Source organism: Poecilia latipinna, unplaced genomic scaffold (assembly GCF_001443285.1).
Source record: "Poecilia latipinna isolate Pla-1442-1.1 unplaced genomic scaffold, P_latipinna-1.0 Scaffold231, whole genome shotgun sequence".
Taxonomy (NCBI): domain Eukaryota; kingdom Metazoa; phylum Chordata; class Actinopteri; order Cyprinodontiformes; family Poeciliidae; genus Poecilia; species Poecilia latipinna.
Genome location: NW_015112847.1, coordinates 244,587 through 269,324, shown reverse-complemented (window position 1 = coordinate 269,324; position 24,738 = coordinate 244,587). Strand labels below are relative to the sequence as shown.

The 24,738-nt window shown below is 37.6% G+C and overlaps 1 protein-coding gene and 1 long non-coding RNA gene across 2 annotated transcripts; one reads left to right on the top strand and one right to left on the bottom strand.

The window, feature by feature from the left end:
• The first annotated feature begins 1,447 nt into the window (after positions 1-1,447).
• Positions 1,448-17,548, top strand: LOC106947257 (uncharacterized). Its single transcript, XR_001424955.1, has 2 exons — positions 1,448-1,503; positions 17,464-17,548. It is a non-coding gene; the product is annotated as an uncharacterized LOC106947257 (long non-coding RNA).
• Positions 17,164-23,013, bottom strand: rpe (ribulose-5-phosphate-3-epimerase). Its single transcript, XM_015032127.1, has 6 exons — positions 22,800-23,013; positions 22,422-22,501; positions 22,176-22,315; positions 20,651-20,785; positions 17,925-18,011; positions 17,164-17,835 (listed from the first exon to the last, which is right to left on the bottom strand). Exons 1-6 carry the CDS (start codon positions 22,991-22,993, stop codon positions 17,713-17,715), a joined length of 759 nt encoding a protein of 252 aa, XP_014887613.1. The 5' UTR covers positions 22,994-23,013; the 3' UTR covers positions 17,164-17,712.
• Positions 23,014-24,738: the final 1,725 nt, after the last annotated feature.

Below are 24,738 nucleotides of genomic sequence, written 5' to 3'. Positions count from 1 at the left end.
GCTCCATAACTTTCAGGCTTGAGCAAAATGTATCATATTAACAAACTAGAATCTGTCAAATATCATCTGAACTGGTGCTGTTACTTTGATCCCTGGAACATGTTCCAGCTGTTTGTAAAAGAATACAGTGAATATTATGTAGAGGTCGGCTATGAATTCTCCACAGTTTCTGTCTGCAAGCACATTGCATTTTGTATGTCCTCCCCCGTTCACCTCAGTTTAGATGAATACCCTCTCAGCAGGCATCATCTACATTAAACTATGTATTATCTTACATACATCATTTGAGGTTTTCCTTGTCTTCAAGAATAAACTGAATAAAAATTGCATTGTAGTTCTTCAAGTGAGAAATAAACACTGTCCTAGAGCAAGAGGAACATTGCCAACTTGCCTGCCAACCATTATTATAATAGAATAAATTTATTAATACATCATTCTTCCTTGATGGATAACCTTATAAGGTTCGGAATATTATTGGCTAATTTTGAGTTTTCTTTGATATAACAAGATGGTAATGCATATAATTAGGGTGACATTTAGAACACAATGGACGATAAAACACTTATGACAGATACCACCACCCTTTAGCTGTGCATAGTTTCCTAAGATTCATAGTCTAATAAAGTGTTCATTTGTAATTATAGGTCAAGCCAATATGGAGACAACTTAAATTACACATCAGACGCTTCTAAATCAGGTAGTTAGGAGGAGGACAAGCCTTTGGCCATTTTCATGGCGTGTTGCTGCATAATAAATTGATCAGACACAGAAAAAATAAATTAAGTAATATTTTCAAAAAGGTTTTGCAGAATTTAAAACAGGATTTGCAAATGACTAAAAGCCACCAATTTCAATGCAAAGTTACAAACAAGAAAAGAAAAGATGCAGATTATTTTTGAAACATGAAATATATTTGGGTCTATACTTGGGTGGGCAAATTAAAACTTATTTTTCAAGCTAGATGAGGAAAACTCAGTGATAAGTTCATATTATATGGTTTTAAAAACACTTTCCGTAAAACAGTGATGAAACAGATGTGGTGATAATATTTTTCAAAAGGCACAATGGCTTTCAGATAAAATGTTATGTTGAATACAAAAAAACAGAAAAACAAGAGCACACATCATGTTGGTCCCTACAGTGGCCATCTTTGATCTTCAAGATTAATTTCCAGATCTTGTTCACAAAGCTTTCAATGGTGTTAATCCGTCTTATTTAATGGAACTCTTCTTATTTTACGAACCCTCCAGAAAGCCCAGGCCTTCTGGACACGGGCTGTTAGCTTTCCCTGCTGTGTGAACTAAAACATATGAGGATCCTTGTATTTCATTATGTTGCTCACCTTGAGAATGCGCAACCCTCAGACCTGAAAATTAATGAAAATCACAATTAAAAGAAAATTAAGTGTTTAAAAACTGTATTTAGAATTTGTCTATGTTGTTTTAGAGAAATAATTCTATTGCGCTATCTGGGTTTCAGTTTTGCTTGAATTTGAGTCGAAGAGTGTATTAAAAGATTTCACTGTCCTTAATCTTATTTTATTTTAAATTTCATCATAAATAAGACTTAAGACTAAGAGTAAATTATATTTTTCCCCTTGCATTTATTTACCTAATTTACTGAGAATGTTTATGTATTAATAACTGTAATCGATTTTGTTCTTTGCTATTACTATTAAGATGCTTTTGTTATTTGTCATTTTAATATTTCATTGTATTAACAGAGTGCATATTTTTCATGCATTTTTCATGTATGTTTTAATCTTTAGTTTTTCCTTATATGAAAAAGATAGATCCATCTTTTTCCCCATCGTATTTGAAAATAGGTCTGTGCAAGAGAAAGTAAAGGCATGCCGGGTGCCTGCGGCCCACATTGCCCTCCTGCAGGGCTCCTTATTATGAAGAGCCAATATGTTCATCCTTTGATATATGTGAAAGAACAATGGCTCTTTAAGGCTGTACATCTCGAGTAATACACATTTTGACAAATGCACAATGACAGAAATTTCCTCACATCTGCGATGTATGCGTCGACAAAATGTGCATGTGTCTAATTTCAGTACCATGTTATTCTGTTCATCACAAATATTAGTATTCTGTCTATTGTAGCATTATCTCAACTTCACAGATGAAATGACTCAGAATATCAGTAAATAGAACTGCGATACAGGGTGTATAAATATCTGGCACCAGCCAGAGAACAGTCAGACGTTGCATTTTAAAGTCTCTGGGAACATTTGCTCAATTTGTTTTTACTGTTGTTTGACAGCTTTACAGAAGCGTTATTGACTTGCACTGGCAAGGAATGCTGAGTGAAAGCTGATGTGAAAAATAATTACATAAAGCGTATTTGTTGGTTGACTAGCTGCCTTCCATAAATTTTAAACATTCCCAGAGATGCAGTTTGGTTAAACTGTGCCACAGTCAGAACAGCTGCTTCAGCTGCGGCTCTGAAATCCCTCAGAGTTCATGTAAAATTAATTTCATCTCCTCAGATTTGTGCCAGGAAGGAGAGAATGCGGCTGAGGTGTGATGTCACGATGCTACCACTGTCACTGGGTCTGTACAGACAGAGTTTTTTTTTTTTTTTTTTTGTGGTAATGATACCATCCACAGCTGCCTCCTGAGATTCCTCCAGGCGGTGTTGTAGCCTTATTTTCATGGCTGAAAAGCTTTCATATTTTGGTGTAAAAAAAAAAAAAAAAAAGCATGACTTGATATGATCTGTTGGGTCTATTCAACAAAGGTACATTCAGTTAACTAATTTGATGCATCTTTGTGTTTTATTTGGCTTTATTTTGAGAGTGATTTTTAAAACAGTGTGTGGATGGAGTTTTCTCACAAAAGTTAATGTGCCGCTAGCAGTATTTTCAATCCCCCAGCTCTGCTCAAACCCATACATTCAATGGTTAATGGTGTGAAAACTCGTCGTCTACTGTTTTGCTTTTGTGGGTTTTTCGCCTCAAACACCATTATCTACGTGTAATATTTACAGCAACTTTGAATTGATATTCACTTATACGCTATGCGCTAGCAGTGGCTGTCACGTTTATAGGCACAGTTAAAAGTGTGGGAAGCACACTTTTAATAAATCCCTCTTTTATTGCACTGGCTGTCACTGAAAATGCTAGAAAAATCCAGTGTTTACAGAATAATGTGAGCATTAAGTGGGGGGCGAAACATATTCATGTCATGCACTCGAACAAGGTTCAAGGAAAAAAGCAGCGCCACATGATCACACATCTTCCACCATGCTTAAAAGTGGGCATGAGGTGTTTTTCCACATAGTTAACCTTTGTTTTAGGAGACACTCACTTGGAGTGTGTGGTGAAAAGCTCTGTGTAATACGTCCATTATACGGTGCCGTGTGTTTCAGTGGAGTTGGGCAATATGCACCTTGGCTCTCAAGGCTGTTGAAACTTTTTCTGCTGCACTTTCAACTTGCAGCTAGTGAGCTTTTAAAACGGCATTCAGTGAATAGCATGCCATTTTATACCTCCATCACACTGCTCCTTACCTGCCTTACATTTCAGTTGTGTTGGACGCAACTACACTGCCTATGGTTACATCCTCTCCAGCTCCCTCTTGCTATGCATTGGACAACACCTCATACAAAACTTCATTTCCATCTCAGCCGTGTCAGATGAAGATACAAAAGTTATATGTAAGTCACATATGTATGTCAGCAGTTACTCAATATTAACTTGATCTGAGGCTAAGGCTGTGCACACCAAGGGTCTGCGCCGATAAGGAGATGTTAAAATGCACAGCTGACCGATCTGTTTCCAAAGCAGCAGACGCAAAGCAAAACATGTTATTTTTTTTCTTCACAAAACACGAAAATTCCTGCTGTAGCAAACTGATTTGTCAATTCTCCTTATGTCAGTCTGGATAGACCAAGACTTGACATCGTTAAAAGGTATAACCGTCTGTGTCTCATTCTGATTTGTTGTTGAACTCCGAAGGGGTTTTTTGTCAGGATAAAATCCATCATGCCTGATAACTGAAACTTTTTAATAACAAATTTCAACACTTTCTGGTTAAAGCTATTAATAATCATTTGGAACATTAAACTTGAAGTCTCAGATGGTAAGTTGATCCCTAAATATAGCACGAAAAAGCTTCTGACGTCGCAGTAAAAGTAATGCATCCTGTCCTGAAGCAATAAAATGCTAAATTAAGCCCCACCCCCACACCTCCCATCTTAAAAAACATGCAAATATTGGTACAATAAAAATGGCAAGGATGTTAAAGGTTATTTGATACACCAGCAAATATGAGAAGTTAGAAAACAGTCTAGCAGCAGCTTTGATAACCTGGTTGATTACAAGTCTCAGATAACTTGTGCTTACCCGAGACTTGGTAACCACGAGTTTTCACACTTATGTGGAGATTCCACCACTGCTTTTACCTCACTCAGTATGGTGGCAGTAAAATCTGGTCTTCTTCCAGCCTTGCAGCCAGTGACTCAGAGGAATGTGCCTCTGTGTCTTATCATATTCATACTTCAGGGAAACAGAGTAATGAATCCCTAATTCCAAGAAACTATGATGAATTTACTCTAAAAGGGATACATAAGAAACGTTCTTCAGTGAAATTAATTTCCGCAGTAACGTATAAATAACTGCAAGTAAAATTTTCCCTACTGAAAAAAATAAAATAAAAAATGTAAATTGAAGGTTACATTTTCCAAGTGTTTCAATGAGATTATTCTACTGCAGTAAAAATATGATTTAAGGTATTTTACATCTCTTTGCCTGCGGTGCCGCTAAACATGGCCTGCACTGTAATCAGCATGGGTAAGACAATGAATCACAGTGGGAAACCTCATTCACCGCAACTACCGCTCACCTTATGGCTCTTTTTCGGGTTCTTTTATCCATTTAAGTTGAATTACATGTGCTTTAGCTTGGACTCATCGTGCTCTCCAATCTGAAAGAAACCTATACTCAGAAATAGCATCTGCTAACACGCTACAGATTTTTTTTTTTTTTTTTTTTGATAATAAGATGTCACATCTTCAGAAAATGCAAGAGCTCTCTCTCCCTTTCACTTTCTGGCTGATTTTTTTTTTCTTTTTTGCTCTGCCTCCATTTTTTTTCAAGCCCACCCCCTCTGAGGAAAGAAGATTTGCATAAAAGTAAGCAATGCTCACAAATCCACAGTTCTTCTTGCTGAGGACGCAGTCACCAGAGGGCACACTCCCATAGACAGTGCTCAGCAATCCGAAACGGCAGTATAGCAGACAGGCAATGGGAGCCTAATTTACTTCGAAACGAGAGGGAATGTGGTGAAGGCGTTTCGACGGGTGACTCCCCCTGCTTACTCTGTGCAGTGGACTGCCTATGATAAATGTAAAGTTAATATCGTTTTGGGTTCCAAAACGCGCTGACCCCCCTCACATTGCACGTCAGCGAGACAGATGGGCTGCTTTGTTCTTAGAGATGCACGAGGCAGAGCGGCAAAATTATCAGCAAGTGAAGTGTGACTGCTGGTTGAGGCCTGTGTGCACAGCTTGTTGCACTACCCACAGTATGATACCACACTGCTTTGTACGGGAGTGACTCACTGAGTGATGTAAGGCTGAGTCAAAACACAGAGAAGCATTCCTGATAAATAAACCATAATGTACATGTTTCAAGCAATACCCAAGGTTCTCTGGTGATGATTAAAGACAAACTGTTCTGAGGGAAATGGCCCTACAATCTGGCGAGGACGTAACAGCGGCGGGCAGTAATCTCTTTTGCCGTGCCATCCTTGTAGATTATGTCGGAAAACACAATCAACATAGTACGTGTAGTGAAGCGTTTGCTAGTTAAAGATACTGTCCTGTTGTATATTTTATTAGAGAATGTAAAGAACTGAGAATTTTCACTGTGTAATTTCAGAAAGTAATAAGGTTTTAAACAGCGCACTGAAGGAAAAGGAAAACTGCTTTGGCTTTTCTGTGGATTTTCATACAAAGCTAAAGAAATTGAGTTGGATTTGAGTTCAGCTTTATGTGTTTGAGCCAAAGTTTGACTCCGGTGTCTCCCAATGGGTAGTGAAATACATGGTGAATCTGAAGCAAAACTGTGACGATTAACTGCAAGAAATCAGTTCATGTTGCTTTTTATTCATCTGTTTGGTTTTTGCGCCTTTTTTTTCCCCCAGACATAAAATAAGTAAATGTGGTTTTCTGCTTGCATTTCTAAAAGTTTCCATCTGTTTATTCTTGCAACTTAAAAAAGCAGCCCATACAGTATTCTCACATGTGACTCAGTATTGGCTAAATCTGTATGGAACATAAATACACCTGTTTAAAAGGGTGATTTGATTAAAATATGCAAATACTGAAGAAGGAACTAGAAAAATATTATTCTACATTATTTAAAAAAATAAATAAATAAATAAATCTACAACCAGTTGCTACTTGCCTTTTGTGACTTCATTAGAGGCTTATACATGAGAAATATTGTCTTTGGGATTTTGTCTAGACTTAACAATTGACAAGAAAAAAAGTAAACAAGGACATTATCATGACATGTTTGATGGGTGACAAGTTGAATCTGAGCTAAGTTGAATTGATTTTACAGAAAACTCTGGCTAGTTGCTTTAAAATTGAAATGACTTTCAGTAACAAAAATAATCCACAACGACAAAAAAGCAGAGGGTCACACATTCTTTGTGGTGAATTGAAAATATGTTAAATTTTAACAAACACGCACAGCGAAATATTCTCAACCCATCCATATTTAATCAACATAATACTGGTTCTGCCTAACACAGAGTAAACTGATGCAAAGGTTTCCTCATGTTTCCTGCTGGGACGTCGGCATTTAGTCTCAAATCTCTGAGGGTCAGAAAGAGCCTGGAGATTTGCTAATTGACGGTCCTAGGCATTTATTGTTTCATTTGTTTTGTCACATCTCCACATTGGTGAAATCTCTTTGACACCAGTAGATTTTCTTTGCTCAAATTGCTTGTAGTTTGTCATCATGATTCAGTAAATTGAATCAACTGTAATTTTATTGTTTTTAGAACTGCAGGACATTAATGTAATGAGTTTAAGAAATTTAAAAATGTAAAAATTTGCTATAGATGAAATTCCAGCTTTAATTTTAACTTTACTTTGATCAACCCTGAAACCAGCTTCATGTCAACAGCTGTGATTAACCTTTTCCTTATTTCTTTGATTTCTTTGAGGTATTTTCACTTTAGCCCTTGTTCCATCAACTAAGTTGTTCAGTCGCTTTTTTTGAAAAAGTAGCAAAGAGAAAAAATTGTGTTAAAAAGAAAGGAAACAAAGTAAAAGTCTTGCTTAAATTTAGCACAACCATGTAAGTCATACACCAATCATGTGAACAAAAATGCTATTTTTAGCATGCTTGTAAAATGCTTTGTGTGCAGACTATCCCCACAGTGAAACATGAGTGACAGCATCATGACATGGGGATTAATTTGTTCAGCAGTGTCAAACAGCTGCCGTTGGTAAAATAGATAAATACGCGAAGAAACATGTCGTGCTTTCTGCCTATAGAGAAATGTTTTTGGTTGTAAAGTAACAGAACGTAAGAACAATCAACTGTGCGCTTGGGATGCACGGTGAGTTAGAACAAAGTAGTTGTTAGGGTTTTTCTTTCTTTTTTTCTAAACATCCCATTTAAATGTTGAAAAGTTTGAAAGATGTGTAGCTTTCTCAAAATGGGTTTAACATTTCCTTCAAAGATGAAAGGAAATAAGAATCTGTGCTCATGTTCCCTTTTCTCATTAAGAAGTATTGCCTCGAGACTCGGAGCTAGTTTCCTAAAGGGATGGGATAATGGAGGAAAAACAACGTGACACAGATGCCAAGCGTGACTCTGGAATGTGTCATCTTCTCAGTTTTGAATGTCTGACTGCATCTTCGTCTTCATTTCCTACGCTCCATTGGACTGTGGATAGACAAAGACAAGTCATTTACTGTCCCATGTTGTTTAAAGTAACTACGTAAGTGTGTTGACTAGGGTTTGCTGGAAATTTTTGCTGCCTTTTGATCTTTTACAAACTTGTGAGTATCATTCATTTCAATAATAACAATCGCATACATGACAAAAGGGTCTCTGTTAAGGCATATGTCGATGATCATTATCAGCATCCCTGACAAAATTAAATACGATGTCTTGTTTTGATGAGCTGTCGGAGACTTTGACACCCAGCAGCCTTTACAGTTGTGTCTTATTTGGAAGGAGCTAAAACGAAATCACTGGATTTTATGGCCACGAAACCAAAGCACTAAGCTTATAAGTTTTGTTCATATACAGATTTGAACTGCACTGAGATATGATGTTATGTTGTGCGTTGGGGCTAGTCACCTTGGCATTGTGAAAATGCCCCAGGAAAAGATTCTGTTTTGTTGAACACAAGAGGATTTTATTTCAATCAGGTATCAAAAAGTACAGATTTGTGCACTGATCTCGAGGGATCTTAGAGTCGAACGTAGAATCCTCACTGATCTCTAAACATCTTTACCTGATTTGACGAAGGGATGCATCTAAAAGCTCCCAAGGACTGGTTTTGGGTACTCCTGGCTGTTTTAGATGCAAACACTCACCAGATTTAAGTACAATTTGTACTTAAATGGTGGCACCGACAACCATCACTTTAAAATTATTTATCCGAAAGTGTCAAAATTTGCACAGGAACATAGAGATAGAACCCTTATTCACCAGATCTCAATTCAATAGAGAACCTTGGAGTCTAGCAGAACAGGAGACCTTCATCAGGGATGCGGCACCTACAAATCAGATGCAACAGTCACATCAATGTGGACCGAAACATCTGAAATGTTTCTGTGGCCTTGTTGAATATACGTCACAAAGATTTAAGGCACTTCTGAATGCAAGAGCGGAACCAAGTATCAAATGGAACATAAGTATCAAAAACAATATGGCATTGTCCTTAATGTCACTGCATATGAGGTTCTAACCAGCATTATATACGTCTACATTTTCTGGAAAATGTCTGATATGACTTGAATAAATGATAAACATGGTTCGTCTTATAAAACGCTAACCAGGCATCCATCAGAATCAGCTGATGTTCTTAGACCTGAAACGATGCCCCTGTGATCAACAAGGTTTCAAGTTTGACTATTTTTTTGACAAGTTTTTGATACACTGTCTGTTTAAAGAGACTGAGCCCAATCTTTCATTTGCCTTAATCCACCCCAGCCCAGACTGTTTGCTGCTGCTATAATAACTTTAGTAAAGGCAAACCCTCCAGAAATGACACAGTAAGCTCATAATATAAGCAGCTCAGTGTGCCTTTCAGCATTTCTTATTTAAGTCAACAGAAACGGGAGGCAGCTCGGCTGATCAGGCTTCCTCTCAACCCCCCTCCCCGTCACCCCCAGTCCCCGGTACCCTCCTACCCCACAACGCTTCAACTACTGTTGCCCACCACATATACCATCTGTGCTTTACTGCAGCCCATCTCACTTCAGGGCAAATGAAAAAGATTTTCTGTAAAATTATCTTCGCAATTTATTTTTAATTGTTAATAAGACAATGAAAACTATCAGATGAGGCCTTTCTTCATAACAACTGTGAGTGTTTTGTTTTCCTAGGGGGGCCCCACAGTAATTACCAATCAACAGGAACATGGAAAACAACTTCTCTTGTGTGCTTTTAGTGCTAAGAATGAGTACATAAGCGGAAAGATTTAATCCTGCTATATTACCATCCCAGAAAGGAGGAAAGGAAGCATCACTGAGGCTAAGAGAATGCAGCGGGGAATAAACTCGACAAAATAAATGGCAGGAGAGAGTGAAGAAGAAGAGAAGAGAGAGAGAGAGAGAGAGAAGGAGACAAAAACAATACACGTTCCCCAGTGAGAGGCAGCTTCTTTAAACATTTTTGGGATCTGACAGCTTGTGCTATACAGCAAATGTTTGGGCATCCCAGGTTAAAATTCTAGCTCGAGTAGCAGAGCAATTCAAAGATGGCCTTGTTTCCAAATGGGATCACTTGAAACATGTTACGTGAATTTGCTTTAAAATATGACTGCAAAGACACACAAAAAGGAGAACTACTTATGTTTTCATCTGTCGGCTTTATGAACACAAATAAATACCATATGCTTGCTAATTCCCTCTTCCACTCTTACTTTATTACTGCTTATTTTATGAAATCATTTTTTGTTTGTTCATATATTTCTTTTTACTTTTTTAAGGATCAAATTAGGAGAGAAAAATTTAAATCTACACATTCTGATGATGTTGGTTGTATTGTCTAACTGTTCTCTGTGAATAAAACATCAAAGTAGCATTGTTGTTCTGAAGCTGCACAATTTCAGACATTTTGCTGTCAAGCTTTTGATAGAAGATTTTGATAAGTTAGGCTAGTTTGAACACAAAATATACCATCTGTAGCTGCATCTCCATTGACTGGAACTTCATCAAAAAGTTTTTTTTTTGTTTTTTTTTTTTCTTGTCAAGTCATATTCTCTGTGCATTCACTGCACACATGACAAGGATAGATTTTAAGTGTTCATTTCTGCTTTTAATTCATTTTGATGACTATCGATTGACAGCCAATCAGGTCAGGCAAGAATCAAGCAAAGTGACACAATGATCACTGAACCAAGTATTAGAAGTTAGAATTCATCAAAGTTTGAAAACAGATGAGACTTTCAATTTCCTGGTAGACAGCTGCGCTAAGATTGGACGTCAGAAAACACAGCGGACAAACACCAGCAGATGACATTGCTCCCCAAGTCATCACTGACTGTGGAAAACTTTTTGGGATCTCAGACAACTTGGATTCTGTGATTCTCCAGACTCAGAAATCTACCTTAAAGGTGAATTTTATCTAACCACTGATCAGGAGTCCAGTCATTTTTTTCTCTTTGGCCTCTGCAAGTAATCTGATGTCTACAGTTCAGGAGTGGCTGAAGAAAAACAGGGTTTCCCATGCCCTGGATGTGCGTTTAGCAGCTATGCAAGCCCTGATCCTGGCTGCAGTCCACACATTCCAAATATCCCCCCCCGGCTCTTTAATGTGCTTTGCTTCACAATCCTCTCAAAGCTTATTTTATTCCTTCTGCTTTTGAGCTCATTTTCTAACACACCTTTTTTCTTAATATGCTTGTATGCAGCTCTCTGTGAACAGCCAGCTTGTTTGGCAGTGGAGGGTGTTAAAGATTGTCTACTGGACAAGTGTCAGCAGCTCTTCTTAGGGATCGTGTCGGAGATAAAAGAAGTGGTTTTATATAATATTCAGAGAAATTAGCTTTCGGTTTTCATATGCTGTAAGCCTTAATCATCAAAAAGGGGGGGGGGGGGTTCTCTTTTTGAATGGACTTATTGAAGTGAAGTAACTTTTCAATTATATTCCAATTTACTGACATGCATCTTTTGAAAGATCTAATTATGTGCAAGATATGGATTCACCTCATGGATAAACAAAAGAGTGGTGTGTTGTTTTTTTTTTTTTTTTGTTCATTTCTGCATTAGTATGAGAGATTCTCAAACCTTCTAGAACGTACAACTTTTAAGATATTTATCCACTGATGCCAAATCATGTTTTGGTCAGAGGGCCACTGCAAAATCTTCGCCATGTGCATCTTGATTTCACAAACGTCTTCTCCTGTCAGTCTTCACTGATGATATTTGAATTAGTTTGTATGTATTTGAATGTGTCCTTTGCACAACAAAAGCTCAAAAGCAACTTGAGTTCTACCTTGTTGCAGAAAGTTTGTTTTAACTTTTATTTGGTCCTCAGGACTTGTTAGACTAGTTCAGGTGCGAACTCTCACTGACTATTTCAGTAAAGTTGCAGAAAAGGTCAAAATTTGCAAGATTAGCTGGTTTGACAGTGGAGCAGAACAACTCCATTGTGAGCTATACCTCCTATAGGTGTTTTTGAACTCACACTTAAAATTTGTAAGCCATCAACTTTGTTTCTACGCGAGATTTTAATTTTTTTCAAGCTGCAAAATAAATCGTGTTGATCCCACTTGTTATCAGGCAATATTGACCTCAGTAAGACTTCCAAAGTCCTTAAGCCCCTGCATGCCTCATCGTTATGCATTTGAAAACAAAATGTGGTTTCTTCATGCTTGAGGGCCTGGGGTAAAATTTCGTGATGTGTGTTTCATCTCTGCTCAAACCGGGCATAAAGCAGCTCTCTGTCATGATGAGTCAACCGTGCAGTCCATTAAGACTGGCTGTTCAGTGATCTGACCTGCGTCGCTGTGTGCTTGAATACCCTCTGGTACTGACTTTAAAAAAAACGGCACACACCTCCGTTTGAAACCGAGATGCTCCCTCGAAGCAATCCTTTGAAAATCAAAAATACCGCATGACGACTGTCTGAATTAGTTTTTGTACTTTTGTGTACACACATTTTCTAGCATGTTTACCTGTTTCACCTGTTTTGTTTTGTTTTTTTTGTTTTTTTTAGCTGTGTGCCGAGAAATATACTGCCTTGAAAAAGCATTTACTTTCACTGTTAACCTTCTCCGATTCCATCACATTACGGACACAAATTTCATTAGATTTATTTTTTGCAGACTGAAATAGAAGGAGAGTGATGGATGGCTTTCAGCTTTTTATAAATACAAAATTTACAGGTTTGTTAGGCATTTGTCAGCACCCTTTACTCTAAACACTCATGAAAAACAAAAGGTAAAACACTTTTCAAACATCACCTTTTCAAACATCAAATGGTGATGGCCATTTTCAGGCCATCACCTGAAAATGGACTGATGGACTGACACCAGTGCAGACTTTCTTAAGCTGCAAGCCATACAAAAAGAGTATAATTTTATTTCCTGCAAGCTCTGATTTTAACTTTTACTAGACTTGCCAGAACTAGTTATAAACAATGACTTTTCTCTACTCACAGCTGAAGAGATAGTATGCATGATGATTTTTAACAAGCCATGGAAATGCCCCACTCTTTTACATTTATGAGTAATAAAATCCTGCAGATTGGAAATAATTTCAAATATCTGCAGGTTGTTTTAGATATTACATTGTCTTTTAAATGTCACATTAAGGTGTTTGTAGAAAGTGTAACATTCCATCTCCATAATTTCAGGAGTACTAGAACATCCTTCACCGCAAGTGATTTCCTTGATGTTCTCACAGAATAATGCATGATGAGTGAGTCTTTCAGAAGTTCAGCCATACTAAATCCTGTTAGATAACTTAAAAAAAAAACAAAAAAAAAACTTTACAAATACTATCACCTCCACTACCATTAAGATAAGAGTTTAGATTAAGAGCAACTGGTCATTTTCCATGTACTGCAAGAGCAGGTGGCAGAGAAGTGCCTCTGAAAAACACACATTCAATAAAAACTCCACCATCTCTCAATCTGTGTCAAGACTTGGAAAGAAAAAAAAAAACTGATGATCATAGATGCTCTCCTTCCAATGCGAGTTTAATTTTTTAAATTTGCAGCAAAAAATGGGCCAAAAATTGTGTCTTTAGCAAAGATGGAAACAGCTGGTCAGAATAAAAGGGAAGATGAATACTGAGCAATTATGGAAGAAAACTTGTTCAAAAAGCTCTAGACCAGGCCTGGGGATCACCTTAAAGTAGGTCAATGGCCCAATAGTTCAATTAAGAATCTGTTGCAATCTTAAAAATATATATTTACCGATTATCTCAATCCAATCTGACGGCAAAGTACCGTCATTGCTGGTGGAGACATACCTCAAAAAGACTTGCAGCTTTTCTACAAGTTTTTGCACACTTTCAGAGAACATCATTAAAATGTTGCATTTCCTTGTGTTGACCTATGAAATAAAACCCCAATAAAATGCATTAAATTTCTGCGGGTGTACAAGAAAAATGAGAAAAGGCCCTAAAAATACACTTTTGCAAGGCAAATCACATGTAAGAAGTTAAAAAATCCAAGGATTGTTTGATCTTTTGAGCACTCTGATCCACTGCCATTTCTTTCATTTTCGATAACACAGCGTCTGCATGCAGTTGTCATGGCGCCAGAGGAGGAAGTGTTTCCTGACCAAACTTTGATTCAACCAGTGCGTGGTCCAAATCAGCAAGTGAAAACAGCTTAAGACAATCTGGAGAGAAATAACACCTGTCACATAACAAATAAGACTGCAACATGGGTTAAGTAGCCTGGAACATGTGTAAGCGCTGACAGCTACCCCCTGCACAGATTGTCTTCCTGTCTTTGCAAGGCAGTGATGACACCAGCACACAAAACGCTTGTCGTCATCTATTAGAGCAGAAATCTGTCACTGGAGATTCACACAACGCTCACAAATTCACGCATCAAACTCAGACTCTATTGTTGCATGCGCACATTCAATTTGAGCCGGTACGCATATAAAGTAAACGTACACATTCAAAGATAAAACAAGCAAGGAGGGTAACATTATCTGCCATTAAGTGTGACTTTGAAATGAAAATACAGATTTTTGGCATCAATATTTCAGGGGGCCTGCGAATTGCCTCCAAGTCATGCGCTGAATTATTGAGAGAGCTGCTTGCGGTTTGAAGCATGTAGTGGGTGATTTTCACTGACAGGAGGGATACTTCCAGAGACGAGAGAGACAATAGACATGTTTTATGTCTGTCTGTCTGTCTTCAAGTGGAGGGGATTGCCCAACTAAGTGTATGTAAACCAAATAAACCATTTAAAAAAAAAAAAAAAAAAAAAAACATACTGTCCAAAAAGTTGGATTGGACACTGCTCAATATTCCACCCAACTAAAAAGATGCATTGATTGAAAAAGTGACAAATGTTTCTGAGAGTAAAGGGATCAAACAGCACTTGAGCAATGAGTTGTTTTTTTTTTTTTTTTTGATTTTTTGCTATTTTCAGCAACAAAATAATAAAAAAAAAGGATTATTGTATGTCCAAGGTCTCTGTTGAACTCGTAGTAATGATGTTTCTTCCAGAAAGTCTGGATGTATTATGCATCACAGAAACTTGGTTTCAGTGTAAAACGAGTGTAAAGCATTTGCTCATATTCACACATTTATAGCAAACCCTCACAGTTTAACCATAATTCTTCACATAGGGGTTTCCTCCGTCAGTTTTTGTCCAAAGTTGCCATCTAGTGTATAAACAATGAAAAGTCATGAACATAGATTTGGGAGGAAAAAAAAAAAAAACTACTACTAAAACTCTCTGAAATACATACATCATATAAAAGACTGAGAGGAAAATCTTATGAGAATATATTATCAATTGAAATTGAATGACTTGACTGGATATGGTTTTATATAGAATTAATAGATATCTTATTAGATAATCACAATATATTTCAGTTACATAAATAATACACAAACATAACATCTAACCACTGACAGGAATATTAATAAGGGAAATGAGATAAAACATTCACAATATGTTTGACTAATTAAAGATTACGAGTCTTTTAATATCTCTTTCCATCTGAAAGCTAGACTCAAGATACCCCATGTATAATTTAGATTCTAAATATCTCTCCAAACTGAGAGAAGCTAAGGAAAAAAAAATTTTGGCAAAATTCAAAAAGAGGAAGCCTTTTGAGTTCAGCAAGACTCGATGTTAGCCAACAGCCTTGGATGAAACGGGACAAGCGGACCTCCGGCTGAGTCAAACGCTGCTTCAGGTTCGTCAGCTCTCGGCCGTTGGGTTTAGCCAACGCGGTTTCTCCAAGTGGGCACAGATTTTGATTCCGTGTTACCCAGTCAGTGCATCATTTTCCGTCATCTCTCTCCTTTTTACCGACGCAGGACAGTTAAAGTCTCCGCCCACATGGTGATGTCATCAGATTACCTTGTGTTTGGACCATTTTCATTATCAACGCCACACTGAATCTGTTGTCCTCCTATCTAAACCGTTTTCTTAGCGTCGCTCAGATAGAAGGTTTCACAAAATTCATAAAACAAAATACTATATATTATGTATTTAAATATCAGGGTGAAGTGTATACAAAGCCTGAGAGCTAAACCAAGATGAACAAGTACATTTAGTTTTACCGAGTTATCGCCCAGAAGTAAAATTTTACTTCAAAGCACAATGTTTGACATTTATCTAAATGGACAGTTTATCGTAAAAATTCCAAGTCAAAAACTTTACTCTGACAATTTCAGGAGCAGTGTTTGGAATAAAAACTTAACTAAACTTAGTGTCATAATAAAGTCTTTTGGAGTGTTTGTTAAGGCTATGTTATGTAGATTTCTTAACACTATAACCTCCTAAAGGTTTTTTCTTAAACACTTCCTGTCTCTGAAAGCCTAACATTTTCCAGTTCGTATATATTTTTTTATTTTTATTTATTTATTTTCAAAAATAAACCTTACATCTGATTATGGTTTACCCGAGGAACAACACTGACAGAAGAAACTCAAAATATATGTAGATTTAGAAAAAAATGCTCGTTCACCGAATTGGCCGAGAACTGTACAGATCAGATCTGTTATTGGACAATTTCCCTAGTCATCGCACAATGCTGTCACTCAAGTCGTAACCACAGGCTCATTTTTCAAGCTTTACTTATTCAGTTAATTAGGCTGAATTTCCCTGAATTGTCAGCCAGAAAGCCCTCTGTGGCATACGTCAAAAGGAATCCAGTGGCAAGTTTAATAAATACCAGTTTCACTATGAGCTGAAAGCACATCTTCATTTTTAGTGGAATATGTCCAATGCTGTCCTAAATCGTTGTGGTTAAACTTTAACCAATTAAAACTCTGCCTGGAGGCCTTTTCTACAGACACATCGTTTTATCCTGGTCTTTCTGCTGTCTTGATGGTTTTCAGTGATTTGCGTCTTACATCATAAGAAACAGACATCTTGTGTACTTCTTTCAAGAAAATCTTCCTCCTCCCTTGATTCTATCTTAAGAAGGGAAGATTTCTTCATAATCCGCTGTGAACTTGAAGTTGTCAATTTATTATATATTAATAGACAGACTGCTTTACAAGTGTGTTTCTAAATATGACTGAATGACTGGTGTTATGCATTTTTACTTTAGCAGATTTTTTTTCTTATCTTCTTACATCTTGCTTTTTTTTTTTTTTTTTTTTTCGAACACCCAGCCTTACACTGGAACAAGACTGGACTGGCACAAGTGATTAAAAGCATAATTTGTAACAATTTACTATGAATGTTTTTATATCAGTGAAACTAAGTAGCTGTGACTGTATATTACATAAATATATTACAGTAGGTCCACAAACTTTTGATAGTTTTAATCTGCAAAACAAATCTTCAGGAATACATTTTTGTAGGATGCATTTTTCAGTAGTACATTCAGTACCTTGTGATTTCAACCAAGACAGAGAACGAACCCCTCGTCCTTTTTGGGAATCTTTAAAACATGATCTCAGTTAGAAAAGAAAAACAGACGCTTAAGGTGAAGGCATAATAAAACTGCTTCGTGGGTCATTTTGGTTTAAGACGGAGCTCTGGAATGCTTACAGAGTTTGTTGGCGTGTGAACGTTAGCTCCGGTCCTGGAGTAGTTCCTGCGCCGAGATTCTAGCAGGAGAAGCTAAAACAAGGGCGACGCAGCTTCAATCACGTCACACGGATTGTGTGAAGGGTGTTGGCAAAAAAAAAAAAAAAACACAGAAGCCCCTTGCCTTGACCGTGACCTCTCGACCTCCATTCCTCCCCACAAATGTCCAATGTTGAGTAGCTTCCTGCAGCTGCTGCTGCGGCTTGTTGGTGTTATGAGGCGCGGGTGGACCGTCCCTGCGGGCGGACTCTCAGGAACACGAAGCGTCAGCGGTCTAGGGAACGCTTCTGGATCGCCTCGGCCACCGCTGTGCGCAGGAGCGCGATGACAGAGCGAGGGTCGTCGCTGCCTATCACGGCGCTGCCTGACACGATCATGTTGGCTCCAGCCTGAGGCGAAGGTGAACAGGCCCAAATTACGAAAACTTCAAAACATTTTCTAAGCTTCTTAATACATTCATAATGTCTGCATTCTTTACCTCTGCACACTTGTGAATAGTGTCGGGGCCGACGCCTCCGTCTACTTCAATGTCTAAGGAGGGAAACTGACTCCGCAGCCAGCTCACCTGCGTGACACACACAGAAGTAAGGCACAGGTCAACTGATTGGATCAACTCCTCGGGAGTCCATCAAGTGCCACAGGAGCATGTTAATCAAATATTTGTTTAAATCAGGTGTGTGGCAGCGAGAGGAACACCTAAAATCATGCAAGACAGAGGGCCCAGTGGAGCAGGGTTAAAAATCAAACAGTTCTGAAGAGTGATGGGAGATTTTAAGCAGCTGTGTGGTTTAAGACAATCTAAACCGGTGCAATTAAAACTGAAGCACTTGCATTAAGTGATTCATTTTTAAAATGTTGATTGCAACAGATTTGCCAAAATTATACTACTTTAGTTTTAAGAGCCCTAATAGTTTATTTCAAAACTTTCAGTCATTTCTGCAACACCATCTGGTCAGTGAGTGCTGGGCATCTGAAGCATCTTCCACTGTTCATGTTTGCAAGTCATAGCAACTCCTGTTCACAGGAGATGATTTCATCTCCTAGCAATCACAATTTACACCACATCATAGCTTATATTCAGCTACAAATGTACAGCTCTGAATACGTGTTCACACTTTGTACTAAAATGCATATGCAGAGCTGTGGCAGTGGCTTCTTATTGATGTATACAAAAAGAAGTGCAACTGTTTTTAATCCAAATCATTTTCTAAAGTTAAGGTGATTCAACTTTGATTTCTGAGTACATATACTGAAGCTTAAACATAACCAAATCCCATCAGTATCAACTTCAATAACATACTGTTGCCTTGATCATCTAAGAAAAATGAATATTTCTTCAGCTGTCAGAGGTTTTTAGCATTCCAACTGTTCAGATTAAGTCTTTATTGATAAAATCTGACTAATCTCTACTTTTGTTTTTACAGTGATGATGGTAATCTGGTGATACAGGACCTGCACAGCAGGTTCTACTTATGTGCTTAAGTAATAATGTATCTTATATCATTAAAATATCCTTTTCCTCCAGGTCATTTCACGAATGCAAATTCATCAAACTTTTTTTTCTCAGCAAGTTCATCATTAACAGCAGAACTACCCAAGAGTCAATTTGACAACTCCAAAGGTTTTTAACTCCAAGTAACCATCTTAAATTGAATACTAGTTTAATACTTTATGACCTTTCCTAAAATTGCTCTCTTCATAATTTCTACAATTGTGAGATATTGGAGTCTGGACCCTGAAAACCTAAAAACGCAGAGGGGGGAAACCATAAAAAAAAATGCTACCCCTGAGTGGTCCCGCTGGCTGGTTGAAGGTTGCTATGGTAACCACACTGTAACGCATACGACCCAAGAAACCACAATAAATGTTTACTGAGTTGGTTTATGACTGAATAATATATAATTTGAATAATTGACACGTCCTGTAAACCAGCCTGACAGAGAAACGCAGAAGACTGTACATATATATATATATATATATATATATATATACACATACACACAGGCATGAACAAATTGCAGTAGGTTATTAACTACAGGCTACAATTTGACTAATGCAAAAATGAGGCAAAATTGAAAGAAATAACATGAAATAAGTTTTGGCACGACTCCAACACTACGCGCAGGATTCAGATTAGGGGAATTGGGCTGCTCTGCCAGGAGGAATTCAAAGCGAATGAAGTCATTAATCAGTAACTATTGGATAAAAAAACAAGACCAAGATAAATATGATGAGAAATATTCCGGTGGGGCAGCGAACAGATGAGTCCCCTCCTGCAACTTCCTGCACCTTTTATGACCCAAAAATAAATTCGTCTCTGAGCTCTGTGGATGATTCCACCCTGAATACGTCTTCAGCTCAACACAGAAAACTCCCAAGATGCGATAAGCAAATAAAAGAGACAAGACTGCGGAGCGAAACGACAGGAGAAATGAACATAAAAATCACAAAATGTAGAGCAGGGAGAGCTCCTCGCTGCATGCTGTGAGCAGTTGGAATATCCAACAGTATGTTGGGCAATACTGAATGTTTTGTGGAGGTCATTTTTGTACCTATGAGAAAAGTTTTGTCAAGGAAAAAATACATCTAGCCACCAAATTACAACTACTTAGTTTATTTATTGTAATTTTAGAGTTCTGGTCTAACCTGAATCAAATGAAGCGTTGCATGGAGGCTTCAGACATGGCATTATCACCAATTAATTTTCAAAAACATGCTGGACAGACAACAAAAAAACAACATTTTATACCTTCTAAAAAGTAATTTCAGTGAATGCTGTAAAATGCTAGCATTTTATGCATTTTTCTGCAATCTAAATTCTGAGCCTGAAGTAGTATTAACCTCATGACTCACTTTTTTTTTGTTGATGAACTTTTATTCTATTCAGAATTAATAAAGCTAAACATAAAAACAACAACAACAAAAAAAGCCTTTTTAAATATCACGTTTGTAATACGTAAAGCACCTCTGACAGTTAAAACATCTCCCCTGGTGGTTAGAGTGGTATTGAAATTTTCTAGAGTTAAATCACTGAATTATCCATTTAAACAAACTGATTGTTACTGGGTTTCACTGCCAGAGTTCATTTACTGATGACCAGCCATTTTCAAGATCATTTGCCATGTATACAGTTAAAAATCGGATCACCTACCAACCATAATAGTTGGCAATATTTTACAAAATATTAATTTCTCTCTCCTTTACCTTGGGCATCATGTCCTCCATGAACTTCTGTCCTCCAAATCCAGGCTCCACTGTCATGACCAGAGCCATGTCGACCTGATTGGCCCAAGGTGCCAGTTCTTCCACTGTAGTACCAGGCTTTATGGCCAATCCCACCTATGACAACATCAAGCAAAACAATATAGATTTTTTTTTTTATTGTGAGAGGTGAAAAAGCCTTTATGATGCATAATTTAATTAATAAGTGATGTCTGCTAAAACGGTATATAACAGAACTTGAACTGAGACCAGAGAGAGACTAAATATATATTTTTTCCTTTTCTTTTCTCTTCATATTTCTTCCACAAAAATATTAAACCACTTTAGGGTCAAAACACTGCTAACAAAACTGACGACAATTGCACAGTTGGGTAATAAAGTGTACATTTCTACTGCAAGATTTTCCAAAATATAAAGATTTGAAAAAATAATAATTCATTATGAATGAATAATCTTGTGACTGCTACAACAGACACAAGCCTCGGGTCTCATCAGCTAGCATTAGCCAACACTATGGTAGATGAATTAGTTTAGACAGATTTCAGATTTTGCCATTCAGATGGAGGGATCCAGTTTGGATTTTAAAACAATTTAACTTAAAATTATCACGTAAGATCTTTTAATAATTGGGGCCTGCCATAGCAATGCATAGGAGAGCATTTAAATGCATTGTGAGGCAGTCTAATAACAGAGGGTATTGGACTGCCATAAAAGCGGGGAGGGAGAGAAGGTAAATTGAACGTGGGGGGTGACGCAACTTAACAGTTGAGGGTTGGGGGGGGCGGCACAATAAGGGATATTTACGGGAAAATACTAATACGGGAGCACGGCAGTTTCCTGGAAAGAACGGGAGACTTTACAGGTACGCTTCCCCCTCTGTGTCTCACTCACACATGACAGTTTTCAGAAAGGATTAACTACCATAGCAATAGAACACTGAAGAGGGCAGAGATGTAGAGAACAGAGATGGCAAAACACTCAGTTCCTACAGAGGAGGGTAGAGCTTCCAGTTAGAACTACAGAGACGCCACCTTGGCGGACACTTAGTATGGACAAGTATATGTTTGTATTTATTATGTCTATGGGTATAACACAGTTCTTCAGACTTTTTTCAATGTACCCAACTGTATTTTTTCCATGCTCATTTGCATGTTATAAGTCAAATTACTCCTTCAAAAAAAAAAAAAAAAGAAAAAGAAAAACAAAACATTTGACCTGCATGTGACAAGACTATAAATTTCTGGACAATTTGGCCATGATAAAACACACAGATGAGGTTGCTGAAGAGGAATAGTGTCAACAGTGTTATATTATGTCTATGGTTATACCTACTGTGATGTCATCTATGCCAGTTTAAAGTTCTGTTTTTGAATTGAATCACTGATTTTAATGAAACTAGTTTAAAGCCAATGTGAGCAGTTAAGGACAATAAAATGTTACAAAACACAACTGAGGATATGATTCATGCAACAAAGCTGTAGTGTCTGTTTTTTAGTATAATATTCACTTTCATGCCGCTCTCCCTTATCTCCTTGATGAGGTTTCCAGGGTTGGTGGTGGCCTCCAAATGGAAGGTGTACTGGCTGGCTCCAGCTGCAGCCATGGGCTTCACCCATTGCTCCGGCCGGGACACCATCATGTGCATGTCTGCAAACGTCAATAGAGTAATGAGCAAAGAGGCCATAGCAGACTTAAATCAGCTCATAACTTAGAGCATGTGTTGTCGCATATTTTGGAATGAATCCTTTCTCACCGAAAAAAGGATCCTGGCCTACAGTCTTCCTCAGACACTCCACCATGGGGTGGCCGAATGTGATGTTGGGGACAAAGTGCCTTTAAAGGTAAGCAATAACAGCTTGTTGAGCAATCTCCCAATGGTGTAAAGTTAAGCAGTTCCTGTAAACTAAGAGAGATTTAACTCCTTAAGTCAGTATATAAGACTTAAAGCTTAAAAAAACAACAACAAGATATTCTAAATGTTTTCAGTTAAATAATGAAAACTGAGTTTTCAGGATATGGCATTTGTTATTCTAACTTAGCTTCCTGATATTAGCCAACTTGTGCTCTCAGAGTTTGTGTTTAGCCTGTTAGCAGTTAGCACGCTGGCTAATGCAGCCAGGGGCAAACTGACCCGTCCATGACGTCCAGGTGCAGATAGTCCGCCCCGCACTCCATCATCCGGACACACTCGCTGCCCAAACAGGACAGGTCGCTGCTCAGGATGGACGGACCTATCTTCGCACTGTATGCCATGCTGTGCCTGCTGTTGGTGGGACGTGCCTGCAGCCGGGGCACGCTAGCTGCGAGTCTAGCTAAGCGTAACATGGTAGAGTTTCCGGTTGGGACCTTTAAAATAAAAGCAATTAATTAACGTGTCTAAAACGGGGAAATGTCTTTTTCTTTTTTTTTTTTTTAAATCTAATTAGCACTTAAATCAGGTTATTTGAGGTGGAAGCTTGAAAAAAATGCAGAGACATTATATCTTCAACTTTCAGATGTTACTGTAGTTCACTATAAAGTTTTTTTTTTTTTTTTTTTTAACATAAGTCCTGTAGAATTAGCCAATAAAAACCATGTTTATTCATTTTTAATTTGAGATTTTAAGTGCATACAGAAAGTTTGTTAATTACATATTAAAAGACAAAGGACTTTTTTTTTCATTTGTCTATTCACATGCTTTTACACTGGTCAATTATTTAAAAACACTTGTCTTGATAAATTTAACTATATGAAACAAAACATTATTGAGTGAGAACTCCAAACAAGTTAGGCTTAGATGTAGTTACAACAAAGATAGAAAGAAAGTTCCGATGTGTTATATAGGACTTAATAAGGATGAATCTATTCAGTATGATGCCTACCGGCGATATTTTGATCTGTAGTGGGAGAAGGTGAAAGTGAACCTGATGTGAAGGTATCCTGTAGGGAGAAGAGCACAGTCTGTGTGGAGCAGACAGACACAAAGGCCCACTGTGGATTTGTGATGGAAAATAGGGGCGAGTGGTAGACACACCTGCTATGATGAATGGTCTGAAGACAGTGGTACAAACTAAGTAATGAGCATATTAGAGAGACAGCTCAGATTTTGAGGCAAAGTTAGAGAGGTAATACTGAAATAATTTGGATTTGGGGGAGAGATATAGTGAATACAGGGAGAGATATAGTGAAGACAAGGCTTCAGAGAAAGTTTAACATGTGAGTATGCAAAGAATATGTTGAGATGAAGGCAGATAAACTGCTCTGGTGGTGGATTAATACTTTTATTTTTGAGACATCAGTCATAATAGATTTTTCAGATACTTTATTAACATTTTTATACCCCAAACAAATACAACTGACATATACTTCTTCAACATGTCTTACTTGTCTATAGGAGATTTAATAATTAACGAACTATCCATTTCCTCCAGCCCATTTATTTCTTAAGACTTTTAATTTTCAGGTAAAACGACAACTTCCGGTTGTACTTTGACCGTTAATGACTATTTGTTAAATTTATATGTTCCCTCTGCGCCACACTTCTGCTTTAAAAATTAGATAATACTATTCTTTTAACACTAGATGGCGCCTAAATAATGCACAAACAACTCGTGTCTCTTTCAATTTTATTTAGGCTTGAATGGGCCTGGCAGAAACAACTCCATTAAAACGACAGCTACTGGTGAAAAAAAAAAAAAAAAATCTGATAATCTGGAATAAAGAATAAAATACAATGACAACATCTGCATACTATTTCTAGCTGATGTAACAATCAGAAAACTGCCAAACTTCTCCGTTTTGTCTCGGCTTCCGTTTTCTCTCTGCTTTGGTTTGTTTTGTAATGCTTCTATGCACTGCTAGAGTTTCCTCTAGCAGTGCATAGCTGTTTATGTTGTTCTGTGAATGCCTCAGTGGTTTGTTAGAGAACATCAGTGAAGAAATAGTAACACGAAGACCAACAAACACAGTAGACAGGCCATTTGTGTCAAACGCAATATCTCAGCTTCAAAATCCGGGTTCAGCGTTCTTTAAATGTGAGAATGGAAAGAATATGGCACAACTGTCACCCGAGCAAAACATCTCTTGGCCGT